Source organism: Sus scrofa, chromosome 3 (genome assembly GCF_000003025.6).
Source record: "Sus scrofa isolate TJ Tabasco breed Duroc chromosome 3, Sscrofa11.1, whole genome shotgun sequence".
In the NCBI taxonomy this organism is placed as follows: Eukaryota; Metazoa; Chordata; class Mammalia; order Artiodactyla; family Suidae; genus Sus; species Sus scrofa.
The window spans coordinates 114,892,246-114,910,361 of record NC_010445.4 but is presented as its reverse complement, the minus strand read 5'-3'; the positions used below and the strand labels follow the sequence as shown (position 1 = coordinate 114,910,361).

General features: G+C 54.1%; 1 protein-coding gene across 2 annotated transcripts in view; it reads left to right on the top strand.

The window, feature by feature from the left end:
* Positions 1-18,116, top strand: part of KLHL29 (kelch like family member 29) — a 65,988-nt gene that overhangs the window by 27,285 nt on the left and 20,587 nt on the right. For both annotated transcript variants that reach the window (XM_021087787.1, XM_021087786.1), the window contains exon 3: positions 16,585-16,723. In XM_021087787.1, the coding sequence (XP_020943446.1) occupies positions 16,585-16,723 (139 nt within the window). The remainder of the gene's footprint in view (positions 1-16,584; positions 16,724-18,116) is intronic.

Genomic DNA, 18,116 nt, shown 5'->3' with positions numbered 1-18,116 from the left:
TCCGAGCTGTCCTCCAGCTGCTATCAGGACCCCATTCTCTGTGCCCACAGCCATGTTGGCCTTGAAGCACCCACCAGGCAGCTGCTCCTGATCCCTCCCTGGCCTGTGGCCTGGAGTGAGCCCTGAGGCCAGAGCGCACAGGGGAGAGGGTTTAGGGGCACAGAGCCGGCTGGTGAGTGGTTCCCAGGGGGACTTCTGGGGAGAGTTTGCTAATAGAGATATCTGCTCTGGGAGGTCGTGATACCACTTGTCATCAACTGGAGCACCCTGCCCAGGATTCTCACCAAGAAATCATAGGCAGCTGCTTGCAGGCGGGTGAGTGATTTGCAAGGACCATGAGAATATTTGCATAAACATATGTATGGAAATGTGTGTTTATTTGCATTCATTTGCATAAATTACTGGCTCTTCACGCCATCATTCCTTAATTTTATTTTATTTTATTTTTTCACCAAGTTTCTTTGAGCTCTTAACGCAAATCTGGACACTTCAGGAATGAGAACAAAAAAGCAAAACAATAACAGCACTGGGGCAGGAGACCAGAGGTTCTCAAACTTTGTTGCACATTAAAGTTTCCAGGGAGCTTTTAAAAATCCTGGTGTCTAGGTCGCCTCCACCTCCTTCCAGTGTGTAGAAACTCCAGGGGTGGGAGTACTTTTCTGAAGCTTCCAGATGAGTCTGAGGCCTAGGCCAAGGTTGAGAACGGATGCTGTAGGCAGGGTAGGCCCCACCTCAGCCTCCAGCTGGAGGCACTGGGTACCTCACCTTGCCTCCATCATTATGTACAAATCACTCAAGACACTCAGGACTTAAGTGTGGCAAGGTGTGTAAAGAGCTACACACACACAGGGGCTATCCGTGGAAGGCCACCGTGCCTTTCAGCATCACCGCCGGCTCAGCATCTGGAGACCTGGCTGCTCCTCCTGGCCCTGCACCCAGGTCACCCTGGACTCCATCTGGGCCTCCTATCAGCCCCTAGGAGTAGCAAGGGCTCCAGGGTGGACCCAGGTCTGCAGGTGCACACACAATGTCCTTTCTCTTTCGAGATGACTTCCAGGCTGATGATTCCCTTGCCACCCCGATGCCTGGGGAGAAGGTGCTTGCAATGAGGAGTCAGGGTGTTCCGGAACAAGCCCACCCAGCCCTGTCCACCTCCCAGGCTGGGAGACAGCCAATGCTGGGGCTTGCAGAGTTTTCTTTCCCTGGTGGGTGCTGCCTGGGGAAGAAGAAATCCCTACTGCACTTGGTGTGGTTGTTCTCGGGGTTCTGCGGCATCTCACTCTCCGTGCTTGACGATTTCATTCCACCCATCCACCCAGCCCGCTGCCCCAGACTCCACAGCGTCCTTGGTCCTGCCATGCGCTTTCGTGCTTTTGTGCCTTTGCTTGGGCCATGCGCTCTGGGAGCAGCCCTTCCTCCACGGAAGGACTCAGGCCTTGGTGGCTCAAATCCTGTCCATTCAAGACCCAGGTTGGTGCCTCCTATTCCCAGACACCTTCTCTGACCCAACAACCATTCATTCATTCCCTCCATCACTCATTCGAATCTTACCTGAAACCTGTTCAGGGCCAGAAGCCCTGCCAGACACTGGGGCACAGAGGCTAATCAAATCCAAACTCTGCTTTCGAGAGCTTTTCTGAGCAATGGTCAAAACCCATAACGTTCCACTCTCCAGCATTTCCCAGAGAAGTGGACAGCTCCTGTCTCCTTTTGCTATTTAGATGTACCACATTAATAGACGCTGCTCAGGTTAGTCAATACAGGTCTTGTTGGCAGGAGACAGGCCCAGGTGTCCCGGGCAGAGGCCCAGGAAGGAGGGAAATGTTGGTTTCAGAACCTCCAGGAGGCAGAGAGGAGCAGATGGGAGCTGAGGGAGTAGCTTCTGATGGCAGCCAGCCCACTGCTCTCCTGGATCCTCCTTTGCTGGGTCACATGGGGTCATTCCTGAGGCCTCAGGGAACTCTATGGCTTGATTTGCAGACCTGGCTAGGGAAAACCTCCTTCCTGGCCCACCCCAGGGCCTGGAAGCCTCCTCCTGGGATTGGGGCTGTGGGCACCCGCCCGGAGCCTCCAAGCCCATTGAGCATCCCTCACCTCCACCCACCACAGGCAACACTCCCCCAGCCCAGACCCCTGCAGTAGGGTTAGAAAAGCTCCAAGCCTAGGGGTGGCAGAAAGAGCTCCCAGGTCAGGCCCAGCATCACCTTCCCCATCCATGGGTGGACTGGAGGCTGTGGCTGGAGCCAAAGAGGACTTTCCATCAGAGGCTGCATCATCACTGAGGACTGCAGACCCAGGGTCAGGAACCCCACAAGTTCCCAACACCCCCAAATCCTACAAGACTCTGCTTTCTTTCCCCTTTGGTCCCCTTTCTTTCCCCTCCATCAGCAAACACCCTCCCTGCTCACCCCTGGTCTCCCACAGTCCAAGAACCTGATTGGTGAGAAAATAACCTTGGCACTGTGTAAGCCCAGTGCGGTGGGACCAGAGGCGGTATCAGGACCTGGTCTCACAGGATGGGAAGACGGGCCCTGAAGGAGGAAGTGGAAGGCATTCTAGACCAAGGAAAGGGAGCAGCCCATGCAAAATGCAGCTGGGGGCTGCCGCTCCATGTCCACACCTCGTCCTTCACTTCTGCTCACAGCCATCATCCCCCCAGTAAGTGTGCAGTTGCACCTCGTGCCAAGAAGGCTCTGAAGGAGTTCCTGTCGTGGTGCAGTGGAAACTGCATCCAACCAGGAACCATGAGGTTGCAGGTTCAATCCCTGGCCTCGCTCAATGGGTTAAGGATCCAGCATTGCCGTGAGCTATGGTGTAAGTTGCAGACACGGTTCAGATCTTGCGTTACTGTGGCTGTGGCATAGGCAGACAGCTGTAGCTCCTATTAGATCCTTAACCTGGGAACCTCCATGTGCTGCATATGCCGTGGGTGCGGCTCTAAAAAAAAAAAAAAAAGGCTCTTGAGGCCAGATGGCGAGATTGTCTTTCTCTCCTCCCCGCTACGCACAGTGATGCTCCATTCCTATAGGCTGCTCCCTACTGGACCCAGCCCATGGGGTTGACTGGGCTGGGGCTGGGCTTCGCAGCTTTTGTGTCCACACAGGCAGTGGAGCTGCCCCACATGCCCACCCTCAGTCAGCCTTGGGCCCGGTGGCAGGTGCCCAGGGTGTCCAGCCCCCACGTCCAGCCTTCCCAGAGCCAGGAGGTACCAGAACCCAGGGCCACAGCCAAGACTCAAATCCGGCCCCACTCGTCGGACAGCTCCTCTGGGGTAATTACTTCCAATGAGAGTTTGTGAAAACAGGACTCTGGCTTTATTATAGAGTCTAATAGGTTCAGCTTCTTAAGACAAATAGACTGTCAGGCTAAATACCTGTGGGGAAGTGACCGGGTGGAGAGGGGTATCATTAAAGCTGGCAGCTCAGCTGAAATAACGAGAACAGTGTGAAAGGTCTGGTGTCAGAGAAATCAACCCAGAAGGTCAAGGAGCATGGCTGGTGCGTGTGCCCAAGTAGGTCTGTCCTTCCTGCATCAGGGTCCCAGCCGTGAGGTCGCCGCTTGGAGCCCAGCATGTTGGCACCACCCCAGGACCCACTCCTGTGGCTTCCAGAGGTTGTACCAGGCTTGGGCATTCGGGGAGTGGAAGGCAACCTCACTACCCCATCAGAGCCACAGTCTAACCAGAGACAGGGTTCAACTGGCAAAGATCACGTACTGAAAAGGAAGGGATTGGTAGAGCAGAAGCCTGGGCTGGCAGATAGGAGGTGGGGTCAAAGGGGGCGTCAGGAGAGCCCATCTGGGGACACGTCCGGGGACCAGGCCTGGGATGCCTCATCCACGGGCGGGCGTGCACCCAGAACCCTGCCAGCCAGCGTGACACGCAGGTGTGCCAGACCCATGGCTGGCAGATGGGGCACAGAGAGCGGGCCTGTCCTGGGGCAGGACCAGAGGCTGGCTCCTCCACAGTGGCCATGGTGTCTCCCAGGTGTGACGCCTAGACAGCCCCGGCTCTCTAAGGCAGACCTGACCATCTAGCCCCGCAGCCAGCACCTGATCACCAAGAGGGCACTGCTCCACTTTCTTCTTTTATGCTTATTTTCCAATTTTCCTAGAAGGATGGGGACAATTAAAGACCATGAGCAACAGGAAAAACTGAAATGATGCCTAGGCTGTCACCTCCCCTGAAATGACAGGAGGTGATGTCTTTCTGCAAACCTGACCCTAGCCAGGCCACCAGGAGGAGTGGGCACAGATGGAGAACCAGGGGCAGATGGCCACAGAGAGACTCCCCCTCCAAGAAGGCAGTAGAAGGCACAAGTGGGGCACAGAGGATGCCCCCCCAACACACACACACCATCTCGCCTCCCCTGGCTCCTCACCCCGCATCCTCTGGGCTGTGAATTCTCTTCTCCTGTCATGTGATTCACAGAGCTTTGAGCTGCCATTAGCCCCTGGCATCTGGGGTTTCCGTTTCATTTCCTTCTTTACCTGGGTAACTGAACTGATTGTACTCCCAGCTCCGGTTCACTAATTCTCACAAATCCTTTTAAACTATTGATTTATTTGCTGGGACCGTGGCTCTCAGAATTCTTGGGAAATGCTGGCTTTTGCTAAAGCATGTGGGGAAGGGCCGTGTGTCTGTTCTGCTTGCGTATCTCTCCCGTCTGTCCCCATCCTCCCCAGCACCTCCTCCCCCACCCTCGCTGTTCACCTGCCCAACAGCAACGGCCTCTCGGGGGCCCGGTCTCACCACCTCCAGTCATTTGCCCCCCCATCCATCCACTCCTCTGTGCCCCAGGCGACTGGGGTGGCTTTTCTAAATTTCCCTCCCCACGTACCATCTTTAGGTTCCACAGATTATCAAGCCTGTCATAAGGCCCCTGGCCTGCACCTGGCTTTGGTCCTGCTTGTCCCCAAGCCCAATCGCTAGCTGCCCCTACGTGCACATCATCCCGCACCACACGCATCCTGTGCTCCCCGGGCAGCTCTGCTGTAAGGAGCGTTCCCCATGCTGCATATGACACAGTATAGCATAAGTGCCTTCAGGTCCGTCCCATTTGGGGTCCTGGGATGCCACCCGCAGACTACAGCTGAGACAGTTAGGTGGGGTAGATATTTGTTTGAGGCTGAGGAATTGGGCTGGGAATAGATGCAAGAGCAGAGACAGCTCAGGCAGGTCCACCACAGTCTGCTTGGGACTCTGCACTGGCACCATTCCCCCCACCCCACCCCAAGTGCCACCAAGCCACCAGCTCTGTCCATCCCTGGGGCCCCTGTAGTCATTGCTGGCTGGCCCTGCACCCCTCCCTAGAACCTCCAAGTCCAAAGCATGAGCATCAGACCAGCCGAGCCCAGGTCTCATGGTGACAGGTCAGCTGCCAGGGAGCCACCTCCACTCTGCTTCGACAGGGACAAGCCCCAGCTCCCCACCCATCTTGGGGTTCTCCCCAGTAGAAAGGAGGCTCCAGTGCCGAGCCACCAAACCGACTTATGTCCACTGCAGCGTCCACCTCCACCATCAGGCTGTGAGTTCCTTGAGGCCAGAAACTGATTTCATTTTCATAGTCCAGGGCTCGGCACACAGTAGGTCCTCAGAAAATGTGTGTTAGACTGTGAACTAGTAGTTAAGAATAATAGCCCTCTTGTGCCTTTGCTTCTCCACGGGTGACATAGCAAGCCATCCCCGACACCCCTGCTCTTCCCAGCCACCCCCAGGGTGCCCACCTCTCCTGCCTCATAGGCCTTCCCTGACCTATGTATGTAGCTCTTGGCCAGTTTCTGGCCATGGGCACCTTGTGTCCCCTGGGATGGGGACTATCTTGCCCGCCTATCGCGCTCTCTTCTCTGCAGCTCCTACCCCTCTCCCCCAGCTCTCAGCCTGGGGCCCTGAACCTTGACTGACAGATGTGCTGGCCGGCTGACCGTGTCCCTGGGAAAGTGGGAGGAGGAGCATGAGAATGGGTTGGAAGAGCAGAGTGGCACCCGGAAGAAGGAATCCCTGAAGGCAGAAGGCCAGGGGCGACGTGGATGTATGTTATGAGAGACAGACCCGCGTGTGGGGGGTGAGATTGATTCCGAGCAGCCTTTTGAGTGAAGGAGACAAAACCGACTCTCTCACGCATTCTCATAAAATCCACCCATGGCGCCGAGTCTCCGAGTCTCCTGTGGGAGAAAGACTGCGGGAGGGTTTATTTCTTTCACAGTCTGATATGGACCCGCCTCTCATACCGCCTGCTCAGACACACACACTCACACACCCAGCTGCTTGTACACAGACATGCATGCATGCATGCTCATTCACGCCTCACATGCTCACACATGCCATGCATTCATGCCCACGTATTTATACAGACCACACACTCAACCCACACACACGTGTCCTTATGACTCACACCTTGCTTCTCCAGCCTGCCTGGCCAGCTCCTACGTATCTCTCCAGTGTTCTCTTAACCATCTCAGCCTTGTGGCAACTTCCCTGCCCTCCATGGAGCAGAGCCCACTGCCCCTCCACTGAGCCTCCTCTGTGCGGTGCTAAAACATCTCACCCGGCATCACAGTTGTTTAGTGTGTCGCCTGTTAAATAGTGAGCTCTCCACACCTGCCAACATGTGCTTATTCGTGTGTCCCTGGAACCCCACCCCATGCCCAGCGCACAGGAGACAAACACCACACGTTTAATGGATCAGCTGGTGAGTGGAATAGACACCAGGTGTCAGAAGTTCCCAGAGTCTGCCTCCCAGAGGGGAGGTCCACGCCTCAGCCTCACTCAGCCTTGGGCTGAGTCTCCTGCTCCAGGGCACCCCTAACCTCTCTAGAGCTCTCCCCGCTTTCTGCCCTGACCCCCAGGCACGTAGAGCTCTCCAGGGTGCTGAATCAGGTTCTCTCACTTGGCCCCGTCTGTCCTGGTCTCTTGACTCTGGTCCCTGTGGCCAAGAACCATCTCTACCTTCCAAGAATCTACCCTCCAATGGAAAAGAAGCAGTGTCTCTGAATACACTACAGGCAGAACACAGCTCACGGGGCACAGAGGAGGAGAGCACACCCCACTCCCACCCCAGACACAAGTTTCAACTCTGTCCCTGCTGCCGGACCCAGTCTCACCCTCCCCTGGTCCTGAGGACCAAGGCCCCTCGGGACACCCATCTCCCTGAGAGAGTTATAACCAAGTTCTAGCCCCTGAATGGGGCCACCTTCCCCCCACAACCTATGGCCCCCTGGCTGCTGCCAGCCCATGTGCCTTGGGCTCCCACCAGGCCATTTCGAGTGCTGACTTGACTCACCCGGAAGCCTAACTCACTGCACATCAGCCCTCCCCACTCCAGCCCATCACCCTAGAGCCTAGGTCCCTGCAGAGCTCTCTGCACACTGGTCTAGACCTCCTTTCTCACTCAACTCTCCTAAGCCCTGGCCTTCTCGTGCATCTCTCTGACATCACCACCTCCACATGCCATGTTCATCCTCTCCCTCTCAGAGTATTCCCATCATCCCTTCAGCATCCATCCTCAAAGCAAGGGAAGGAACCAGGCGGAACCTTCTTTACTGGGGCAGGAAGGACTAACAGCAGCCAGTGTTGACCTAACCAGGCATGTCCCTCCAACTGCAGCCTCAGGATTTGCCCAGTGGCCTTCCTTGCTCAGCCTACCCCCACTTCTGCAGGCACCCCCCCCTCCCCCGGCCAGGCTCCTCAGGCTGGTGCTGGGTCCTAACCCTCTATCCCCTGGCTTCCCTCTTCCCTCCCCAAGCATAAGACCATTCCTGGAGTTCCCGCTGTGGCTCAATAGGATCGGCAGCATCTCTAGAATGCCAGGACACAGGTTCGATGCCCAGCCCAGCACAGTGGGTTAAGGATCCAGCATTGCCACAGCTGCAGCTCAGGTCTCAACTGTGACTCAGATCTGATCTCTGGCCTGGGAACTCCATATGCCATGGGGTGGCCAAAAAGAGAGAGAGAAGATCATTCCCTTTGACTCCTTGCCCAAGGTCACAAGGCAAGAACTGCCAGTGAAGGTAGCCAGTTATTGGCCTACATGTGGGCAGATCTTACCATGCAGGAAGCTGGGAATCTGGAGAGTTGAGAGGACCGATCAGCTCTCTCTGGCTGCTATGTGCGAAGGCCCCTGTTGTGCAGAGTTGCCTTGAAGGTTCCAGGCTGCACCTGTGCTCAGCTGAGCTGTTGGGGTGGTGATCCTTTCCTAGGAGGGCCATTTAAGGCTTTTTAAAGCCATTGGAGCTGAATAGAATGAATAAATCCCTCCCCGAGGAAGACCTAGCCATGTAACCATGCTTAAGCAGCCATAGATGCCATTCAAAGTGTGGGGTCGTCACTGTTTAACCCTAGTGTCTCCTGAAGTTAGAAGGGGTTTGATTTTCACATTCTTTCTATCTGACTCTACACAACCGTGACATTTCAAATGGTTCTCTTGGATCGTGTTTGGGGGAAGTTATTCTTACCACTCAGGACATGTCTGCATCTGGTCTGTAATGCATGCTGAATTCCAATCAGAAATGAGCTTTTTATGCGAAACATGGTGTCAGGGGTTTAAGGACCAGAGAAATAAGCCTTCCGGAAGATCATAGTCTAGAAAGGAGATAGACAGACAGACATTCTTCTGGAATGAGGCAGCCAGGGATATCTACTGCAGTTGAGGCACCAACAAAGTCTCATGGGATCACAGGCAGGTCTGTGATTAGGAAACTCAGTAAGAATTCTTATAGGACGGAATTTATGCCGAGGCTTAAGGGATGGATGAGCCCCCCCCCAAAAAAAAGTGTTGGGGGAAACTTGGCCAAAGCATCAGGGAGAAATAACCAAAGTGAAGGGAAAAGACATAGCGGGTGTGAACCTGGAGGGAGGGTGGAGGGGGTGAGTGGGCACATGAATAGAGATGAAGCTATGAACAAAATTTCAGAACAGGAGTTCTCATTGTGGCTCAGTGGGTTAAGAACTCAACATAGTCTCCGAGAGGATGCATGTTCAATCCCTGGACTCCCGCTGTGGGTTAAGGATCTGGCATTGCTGCGAGCTGTGGCGTAGGTCACAGACTGGGCTCAGATCCAGCGTTGCCACGGCTGTGGCATAGGCTGGCAGCTGCAGCTCCCATTTGACCTCTAGCCTGGAAACTTCCATACGCTGCAGGTGCGGCCCTAAAACGAAAACAAGAAAATGTTAAGAACAGGTCCTAGAAGGCTGAGAGTCAATGAGGAGGAGTTTAGGGATGTGGGGTCAAGCACTCCTCGCCTGAGTGGGCCCTAGAGGAGGAAAGAGCCCTTCCTCAAGAACACAGGGCAGTGGTGGTGATTCTGCACCTTGCTCCTAGGTCTCCTGGTCATGCTGCCCCCACACCTAGGCTGGCAGCTGCCTCTGAATCCTTGAATCTAAGAGAAGAGCAAGAGAAGGGGATGGTTCTGTTAGTTCTAGAAGGGTTTCAAAAAAATTTAAGGGGAACATTTTTAATGATTTTTCTATCACCTTGGAGGGCCTGAGGATATTTCTTGTTTCTGCTCAGCAAATGCTTAGTGAGCACCACTGGTGTGCAGCTCTGGGGCAGGGGCTATAGGGACAGAAAGGACCTTTGGAACCAAATTTCACTACTTGAGGGTAGGTCTGTCACCCCACATTGGACAACTTGGAAAAGCCAGGTGGTGAGAGGTGGTGACTGTTCTTAGGGTGTTTTGTTCCCTTTCAGGTAAATGGCAGGAATTTCCATTTGGTTAACAGTCCAACCAAAAGGTCTCCTCACTAAAATGTGAAGTCAGCAGGAAGCCTGAGTCTTTCACCCTTCCCTTCTCTGGGAGGCAGCAGGGCAGGGAGCAGGTGACTCCCCTGTAGAAGGCCCCTCCCTCTGACTCAGGCTGGGTAGGCAGTGTTCGCCTGACCAGGAAGCTAGATCCCAGCTGGCCTTCAAGGCTGATTCTGAGCCCAGTTCAGAAAAAGGGGAGAGGGAGCTGGGTAGAAGAGGGAGGAGGAGGAAGGGCACCATCCAGCTGGGCAGCCTGGCCGCTCCCTGACCGCCTGTGGCCCAGCTGGGCAAGAGCAGCAGGAGGCTCTGTTTGTGTAAAGCCACCATTTGTCCCCACGGCGTTGGCACGTGTTGGGCTCCTGCTCCCGGATGAATTATCCTCTGGGCATGCATGACACAGTCCTCGCTGGGCTTTCTCAGTATATTTCACAACTGCTCTGAGTTTATAATTTTTTCAGGTCCTTTATCAAATATGTGTCATAAATACCAATGGAAGCGGGTGCATTTATCACCTAGCTGGGTTCTTACTTGAGCGCTGAAAAAAATTATTTGGCTGCACAACCTTTCTCGGGGCTCTGATTTAATGGACTTCTCTGCTGCAAAGCCACTGAAATTCGTTGCCTTTTAATATTTGACATCTCTTCCTCTTTATTACCACCTCAGACAGCCCTTCTAGTCCAGCTGGAACGAGCCCATTAGTCTCTGACAAATAACTTGTGTCGTTTGGTGAAAAATATGCAGAAGTTTGGCTGCAACTTCATCTCCAGCCTTGGTTCTGTTTGTGGCCTCATTCTCCTCTAAGCAAAGCATCCAGTCCCAGGCGGACTTTCCCTGGATCTCCTTTCCCTCTCATGCCATTTGCTGCTGGGTCCATGGAGCCTGGACACCCAAACCACATCTAATGGAGTTTGAAATGGGGTATGCAGAGATGTCCATGACCAGGTGTTAAGAATTAACCTCATTGAGGAGTTCCCGTTGTGGTGCAGTGTTAATGAATCTGACTAGGAACCCTAAGGCTTCGGGTTCAATCCCTGGCCTTGCTCAGTGGGTTAAGGATCCGGCGTGGCCGTGAGCTGTGGTGCGGGTCACAGTCGTGGCTCGGATCCCACGTTGCTGTGGCTCTGGCGAAGGCCAGTGGCTGCAGCTCCGATTGGACCCCTAGCCTGGGACCCTCCATGTGCCGCGGGAGCGGCCCAAGAAATGGCAAAGAGACAAAAAAAAAAAAAGAAGAAGAAATAACCTCATTGAAGTAAGTCAGAACGAGAAAGACAAATACCATATGATATCACTGATAGCTGGAATCTAATATATGGCACACAGGAACCTTTCCACAGAAAAGAAAATCATGGACTTGGAGAATAGATTTGTGGTTGCCAAGGGGGAGAGGGAGGGAATGGGGTGGATTGGGAGCTTGGGATTAATAGATGCAAACTATTGCCTTTGGAATGGATTAGCAATGAGATCCTGCTATGTAGCACTAGGAATCATGTCTAGTCACTTATGATGGAGCACGATAATGTGAGAAAATAGAATGTGTACAGGTATGTGTAACTGGGTCACCATGCTGTACAGTAGAAAAAAATTGTATTGGGGAAATAAAAATTTTTTTAAATTTCAATTCCCATATTCAAAAAAAAATTAACCTCATAGCAGCATTCTTCACAGTAGCCAAAAAGAGGAAGCCACCCAGATACCCACCGACAAATGAATGGATGATACATACAATGGAATAGTACTCAGCCTTCAAAAGGAAGGAAATTTTCACACACACTGCAACATGAATGAACCCTGAGGACATTATGCAAAGTAAAATAAGCCAGTCACAAAAAGACAAATACAGTATGATTTCATTTATATATCACACGTATAAGTAGTCATCAAGTTTATAGAGAGAAAATAGAATGGTTGTTGCAGGAGGTGAGGAAGAGGAGGATGGAAAGTTGTTTAAGGGATTCAGAGTTCACTGGAGTTCCCATCATGGCACATCGGAAATGAATCCAACTAGGAACCATTAGGTTGCAGGTTCAATCCCTGGCCCTGCTCAGTGTGTTAAGGATCCAGCGTTGCTGTGAGCTGTGGTGTAGGTTGCAGAGGCAGCTCAGATCTGGTGTTGCTATGGCTGTGGCACAGGCAGGCAGCTACAGCTCCACTTGGACCCCTAGCCTGGGAACCTCCATTTGCAGTGGGGGGGGGATTCAGAGTTTCCATTTTGCAAGATGAAGTGTTCTGGAGGTTGACTGCACAACAGTGTAAATGCATTTAACACATCAAACTTAAAATGTTTAGGATAGTAAATTTATAACAACAACAACCAAAAAAAAAAAAATTAACTTCAGACTGATCCAGCAAAGGAAAAACTGACACAAAAGTTCTCTGAGCACTTGAGTTCCTCATCTATTCATGCCTTCTATATCAGTCAGCTCTTGCTGCATAACAAACAATTCTAAGATTTAGTGACTTAAAAACGACAACCACCTATTTAAATTATGACTCAGGTTCGCAGTTTGGGTTGGGCTCAACTGATCTGGGTCAGGCTCAGCTGATATTGGTAAGGGGCTGGCTGGCATAAATGGCCCATCTGTGAGGGCTCACCTCTGCTCCAGGATCCCAGAGGGGCTGATGGTCAGGCTGCTAGGAGGTAGCTTGGGGGGATCAGGCCAGAAACAGGGAGACAGCCTTGGAGGCTGCTGCAGTGATTCAAGTGAAAGAGGATGGCAGCTCAAATAGGGCGCTGGTGTGAACCAGGTCAGAAGACCAGGAATGCTGGAGTTCCTGTTGTGGCTCAGTGGTAATGAACCCAACTAGGATCCATGAGGATGCACGTTCGATCCCTGGCCTCACTCAGCAGGTTGAGGATCTGGCGTTGCCATGAACTTTGGCATAGGTCGCAGACATGGCTCTGGCTGTGGTATAGTCCTGCAGCTGTAGCTCCGATTGGACCCCTGTCCTGGGAACTTCCATATGCCACAGGTGCAGCCCTAAAAAAGCAAAAGGGAGGGAGGAAGGAAGGAAGGAGGAAGGAAAGAAACGGATGCAGAGATTCCTAGGTGGTAAAGGAGGCAGGATTTGGCGTGGGAGGGGAGAGGAGGGGTGGAGTCAAGGAGAAGCGTGCTGAGTGGATGGGCGTGTGATTTCTGCCATGTGGTCTGAGCATCGAGGAGTTCCCCCAGGAGGCGCAAAGGCCCAGGGTACAGGGCAACCACTCATGTGGGCCAGGCAAGAGCTCGGGTCCCACTCAAAGCCAGAAAGACCAGAAAACGACTCCCTGAAGCCAGCCAACAGGAGGGACCCTGAGGTCAGGGCTTCTCTGCCTTCACAAGCTCCAGGCAGCCAAATTCCACAGGGCCCTGGGATGCCTGTGGCTGGAGCCCACCCTGAAGACAGAGCCTCTGCCAGGCCTGCAGACCACCCAGCCTGGGTACTGGCGCAAGCCCACAGGCCTCCAAGCCCCTCAGACATTAAACGGTCGTTCTTTGCCCAGGCAGAGGGTAGGCTGGAGGGCAGCTTGCACCCCGAACCAATGCTGGCTTTCTCCAGTGGATCCTGGGTTGTAATGTCCTGAAATGCCATCTCCCTGGCTGCGCGCTCAGCTGGCAGCAGTAAGCACGTATCAACTGATCAATACTTTGAATGCACTCAGGGCCCTGCTGTGAAAAGGAATCCCCTGGCGAGCCCTTTCATAAATTGAAAAATTCTTCTGAAACTGAGTAATCTGGCCCAGCTATTAAATCCAGATTTCCGCAAAGCGAGAATAGAAAGCACCCGCAGTTACAGTGACCTGGATCTTCAAGCACCATCTCCCAGATCCAGCCCGGGATTCCCAGGGCATTGCTGCTGGGCGGTGGCTGTGGATGTGGTCATTGCTGGGACCTCAGCTGGAAGGAAAATCTTCCAAAACAATCAGAATGCTATGGGCCCAGAAGGAGTGGCTTTCTGTGCAGTGCTGTGTTCTCTCAGCCCCCTGAGCACGGTTCACTCTGCAGGCACGTGGGGTGGCACCTGTCACTCTCGGCAGCAGCAGGACAGCCGGGGCCACCAGCGCAGGTGCCGTGGGTGCTTGAGGGAATTGAGTGCCAAAAGCTGGAGCAACTTGCCCAGGGTCACAAAGCCAATTAGTGGCAAAGCTGGAACAAGAATCGGCCCAGAACTCCCCCCACCTCCCTCCCCGTCGAAGGACTTCACTCTAAAAGGTGACATCACCCATCTGGCTCAGGGTTTGGGAATTCAGTCGGTGGCTCTTGTTGGAGCTGATGTGTGAGTGCAGCTGCTCAGCCTTACCCCAGCCGGACCCAGCAGGCTCTCCCGAAGTCAGATCCACCCCAGCCCCGTGCTGCACGTCCCCACAGTGCCCTACAGCCCAGGCGCAGGCCTCCTGCACCTCTCCCTGGTGTCCCACAGCCCTAACCCTAGCACCTCAACTCAGCTCATCACTGCCCCCCCAATCTCCTGATGTCCCCCAGAAGCCAGGAAGTGGTCTTCACACCCGAACCCACCCCGCCCTGCCAAGATTCCTCCAGCACTGATGGCCTTGACATTGACAGCCTAAATACTTGTCTTTCTCTGTCCTTCCATCGCTCTATAGTTGAGGCCTTTGGCACGTCTCATCTGGATTACAGAGTGATCACCGCCATTGACAATAACGAGGAACTTAGCACTGTTAAGGGTTTACCACGTGCCAGGCACACAGCTAGCAGCTTACTGTGGGCTAGGTGCTTTAACCTTCACTGCAGGGGGAAACTGAGGCTTTGGGGACACTGGTTAACTGTCCCAAGGCCACAGAACTGATAGGAAGGTCTCCCTCAGGCCCGGGTCCAAGGCCCAGCTCCCTACAGGGTACCCTCCTCCCCCTGCCCTGCCCCTGACATGACTTCCAGAGTCTAACCCTCTCGCTCCCTGGCACAGAATCCCTGCCAACTCCCTGGGACCCCTAGGTTAAGCTCAAACCCCTCACAAGCTCTTGAGATCTGAACCCTCCTGTCTGCCCATCACACCTCTTTCTCCCCCAGCCCTTGAGTCTGCTCCCCCGTATCTGCCCCAGAGGCGCCCTCCATACCCTCCACCTGGTCTTTGGGCCCTGCTGGCCAGTGCCGCCAACACACAACCCCTGCAGGCGCCCTACCACCACACCTGCTTAGCCTGATACGGGTCAGCAGGGGACAGTGATTCTGCATTGCCCAAACTCTTTGGCACCCCCATGTGGGGTGTGCCACATGCACCACCCCCCCATTTGTCATCCCTGGTCTTCAGAGGGCCAGAGCCCAGTGTGTCCTCTCGAAGAAGGGCCCGGCTGACCTCAAAGCCCACAAACCCTCACCCACCCCTGAGCCTGAGCGTCTGATCTTCTCCAGGCCCTGGAAATAGAAAGGGAGCCTCCAACCCCATTTTACAGACCTAGAAACAGAGGTTCTGGAGACAAAGGGGCTTGTCTACAGCCACGGTGTCAGAGGTGGAACTGAGCTCAGGCGGCAGATTCTGGCAGGCGGCAGATGCTGGCCCAAGTGGACAGAGATGATTGGTCAGGCGGGAGCAGGGCAACCTGGAGGGGAGCTCCAGAATCTCGGCCAGGGTTCCCCAGAGATCCGCGGGGGCGGGCTCAGCATGCCAGTCGGGAGCTTAGAGGGTGGGGCTCAGTTCTGCAGACCGCCCTCTCCCATTCGCCTGCCAAACAGTCTAGGTCATTCTGGCCCGAGGATCTGGACCTCTGATGTCCAGCTGCCAGTGATGCTAAGGGCAGGCTCTGCCCAGATGGCCCCAGGAGGCAGGCAGGCAGGGTGAGGCTGGTGAGCGCCTTGGTCATCTGAAGGCTTTAACTTTGCAAGTGAGAGAGTTTATATCAACGAAGCAAGGTAGCTGTCAGGCTCTCCTCCTTCCCCCTTCTGAGCCTTGAGGTGGGTCTGGGAGACGCTTCTGACACCCCTAGGTTTGGAGCCCACAGACCTAGGGCAGGCAGGCTCTGTGCAGGCCCCTGGTGGCCAAGACAGCAGGCTAAAGGTAGGTGTGCGTCAGGGTGGGAAGGGCCCCGAGGCCACTTTCTGGGACCTCCTGGGGTTGCAGGCCAGGCTCCCCTGCACTGAAGAGCCAGGTGAAGGGTGGGGGCCGAGAGCCTAACCCAAGAAGTGGGAGGAGATGCAGTCCATCCACCCCGTGCTCCCCCCCCCGCCCCCCCCGCCTTGAGTCCTGGAAGCTTGAAAGGGCTCGCCAGGTCCCCCCTGCACCCCTCCTTTCTCGGGAACCCTCCCCAAGAAGCTGGCCCAGCCATGGCTGTGAGTGTCTAACCAAAGGGACGCTGTTTTTGCAGGTTTTGTGGTTTTTATTCCTTTGAACCATATCCAGCCCATCTTACATCACAATGCCATGCTTTACTTGGTATCAAATCCATCGGCACTCATTGGCATTTGGAGAACTTGTTCCGTAGTTAAATTACAGTTTTGAGTTGTCTGTGATGATGTATTCTCTATGTTTCTAATTGTCAGTATGGAAATCTTTTCCCCCAGCCTTTCAATTTCTGGGTCTGGGGTGTTTTCGGGGGAAGGGGTCGCGGAGGGGTGGGAGGGGGTGGGGAGGTGTGGATTTTGTTTGTTTTCTTTTTCGTATTTGTTTCCTTTTTTTTTTTTTTTGCTTTGGAAAGTTGTTACTCCTTTGGTTGTGTAGCCCCTCCCCGTTGCCGCTTGTTTATGCATTATGTTTGTGACTTCTTTTGACTGTCAGTGTTGAGCCAGTCTTGCCAAGAAACAGTATCAAGTATTTTCCTATTTCTCTACTTCTTGAAAAAAAAAATTTTTTTAATTAAAAAAAAAAAACTCTTAATGGGAACCTGGCCCTGTCTGTCTTCTCTGTTCTGCAGAAATGTTGAAGGAATTGAACCAGCAGCGCAGAGCGAAAGCGTTTACAGACCTGAAAATTGTTGTTGAAGGCAGAGAGTTTGAAGTCCACCAAAATGTTCTAGCTTCCTGCAGCTTGTATTTCAAGGACCTGATTCAAAGGTTTGCCTTCCTTCCAGCTGTGGTCGGGTCTGTTCCTTTGTAGGACGCTTTTGTGTCGCTTTTCTCCTCCCCTCTCTTGCAGGTTCCTGAAGCGTGACTCCCTGTCACAGAGCCAGTAGCCATCTCTCCTCCCCCTCCCCCTCCCCCTCCCGAGCGCCCTCTCACACACAGCCTCAGAGCAGCCACTGTCCCCAGCCCGCCCCACACAGCTTTTCTGGTCCCCAGGGGCCTCTGCCTGCAGTAGACCACACCCCCCCGAGGACCCCGGCGTTCCTAGTGGCTCACAAGCCCTCCCTGAGATTGGGAAGGACTGTAGACTCCACTTTAAGGGACCACCGCCCCCCACCCCGGGCCAGCACGGGTCCCCAGCACCATCGTCACTGCTGTCGATAGTGAACGTAATGCCAGGAAAGCACATCGACCAGACTGTCCCCCACCGAGGAGCACGAGGCACCCAAGAGGCCGCTTTCCCACAGCCCGAGCTGGAGAGAATTGACTTGTAGCCAAAGCCTCATTCACGCTGCATGTCTCGATACTTGTACACTGAGCCTAAACTAAACCAGCGCTGTCTGAGCACAGACCAGGTGTGTCCTAAACACGGTCTCGCTCAGCCTTTGCGCCCCTCCCCTTCTGCCCTCTGCCCCGGCTATTTCTACCTGAATGAGTCTTCATGGTGCATGAGCATCTTTTTTTTTTTTTTCCATTATGTTGATTTTTTAATTTGTCTGCTTTATACCCTTGCAAAGAAGTCAGGGGCCACCTTCTAGCTCCTTAGTGAGGGAGAGCAGCCGAGGGGGCCAGCCCCGGGTAACGCTCCCGTTTCTCTCACCCATCAGCAGATTAATGCCGCTGCTCATTTTGCCTTGCAGCCTCTCCGGGGCGGACGCTGAGCCAGGACTGTGCTCAGAGTGGGAGGACAGGACCTCTGCTTGCTTCCCAATGCTGTGTTTGGACTTGCCAACTAACCCCAGAGTGACTGTGTTTTGTTTCAGGATGGCACACTGGCTGGCATCTCCTTTCCAATCTGTTGTGTCCTTTCACTTAGAGCTGAGCTGCCCGGCGTGCAAGCCTCGCCCAACGCGCTGGCCCCAGCCATGCAGGAAGGGGCAGGCTCTTTGTGACTTCCAGTCTCATGGACAGCTCGGCTCTCCCGCCCTCAGTGCTCGGCTTCTCTCTGTCCGAGCACAGGGGTCAGGAGCTCTGGGGTGAAGGGCCATGGCCAGTGGCTTCTTGAGGCCAAGGGAGGTCTTTGCATTGCCACTCTTGACAAATTTTCCACAGACAGTGACCGGCACCTGGCCACTGGATTACAGATGTGGCATCCTGGGCCTTGGTCCCTGCTCCAGATGGGCTGGAGAGCACAGAGGGGGGTGCAGGGGCAGGTTGGTACTTA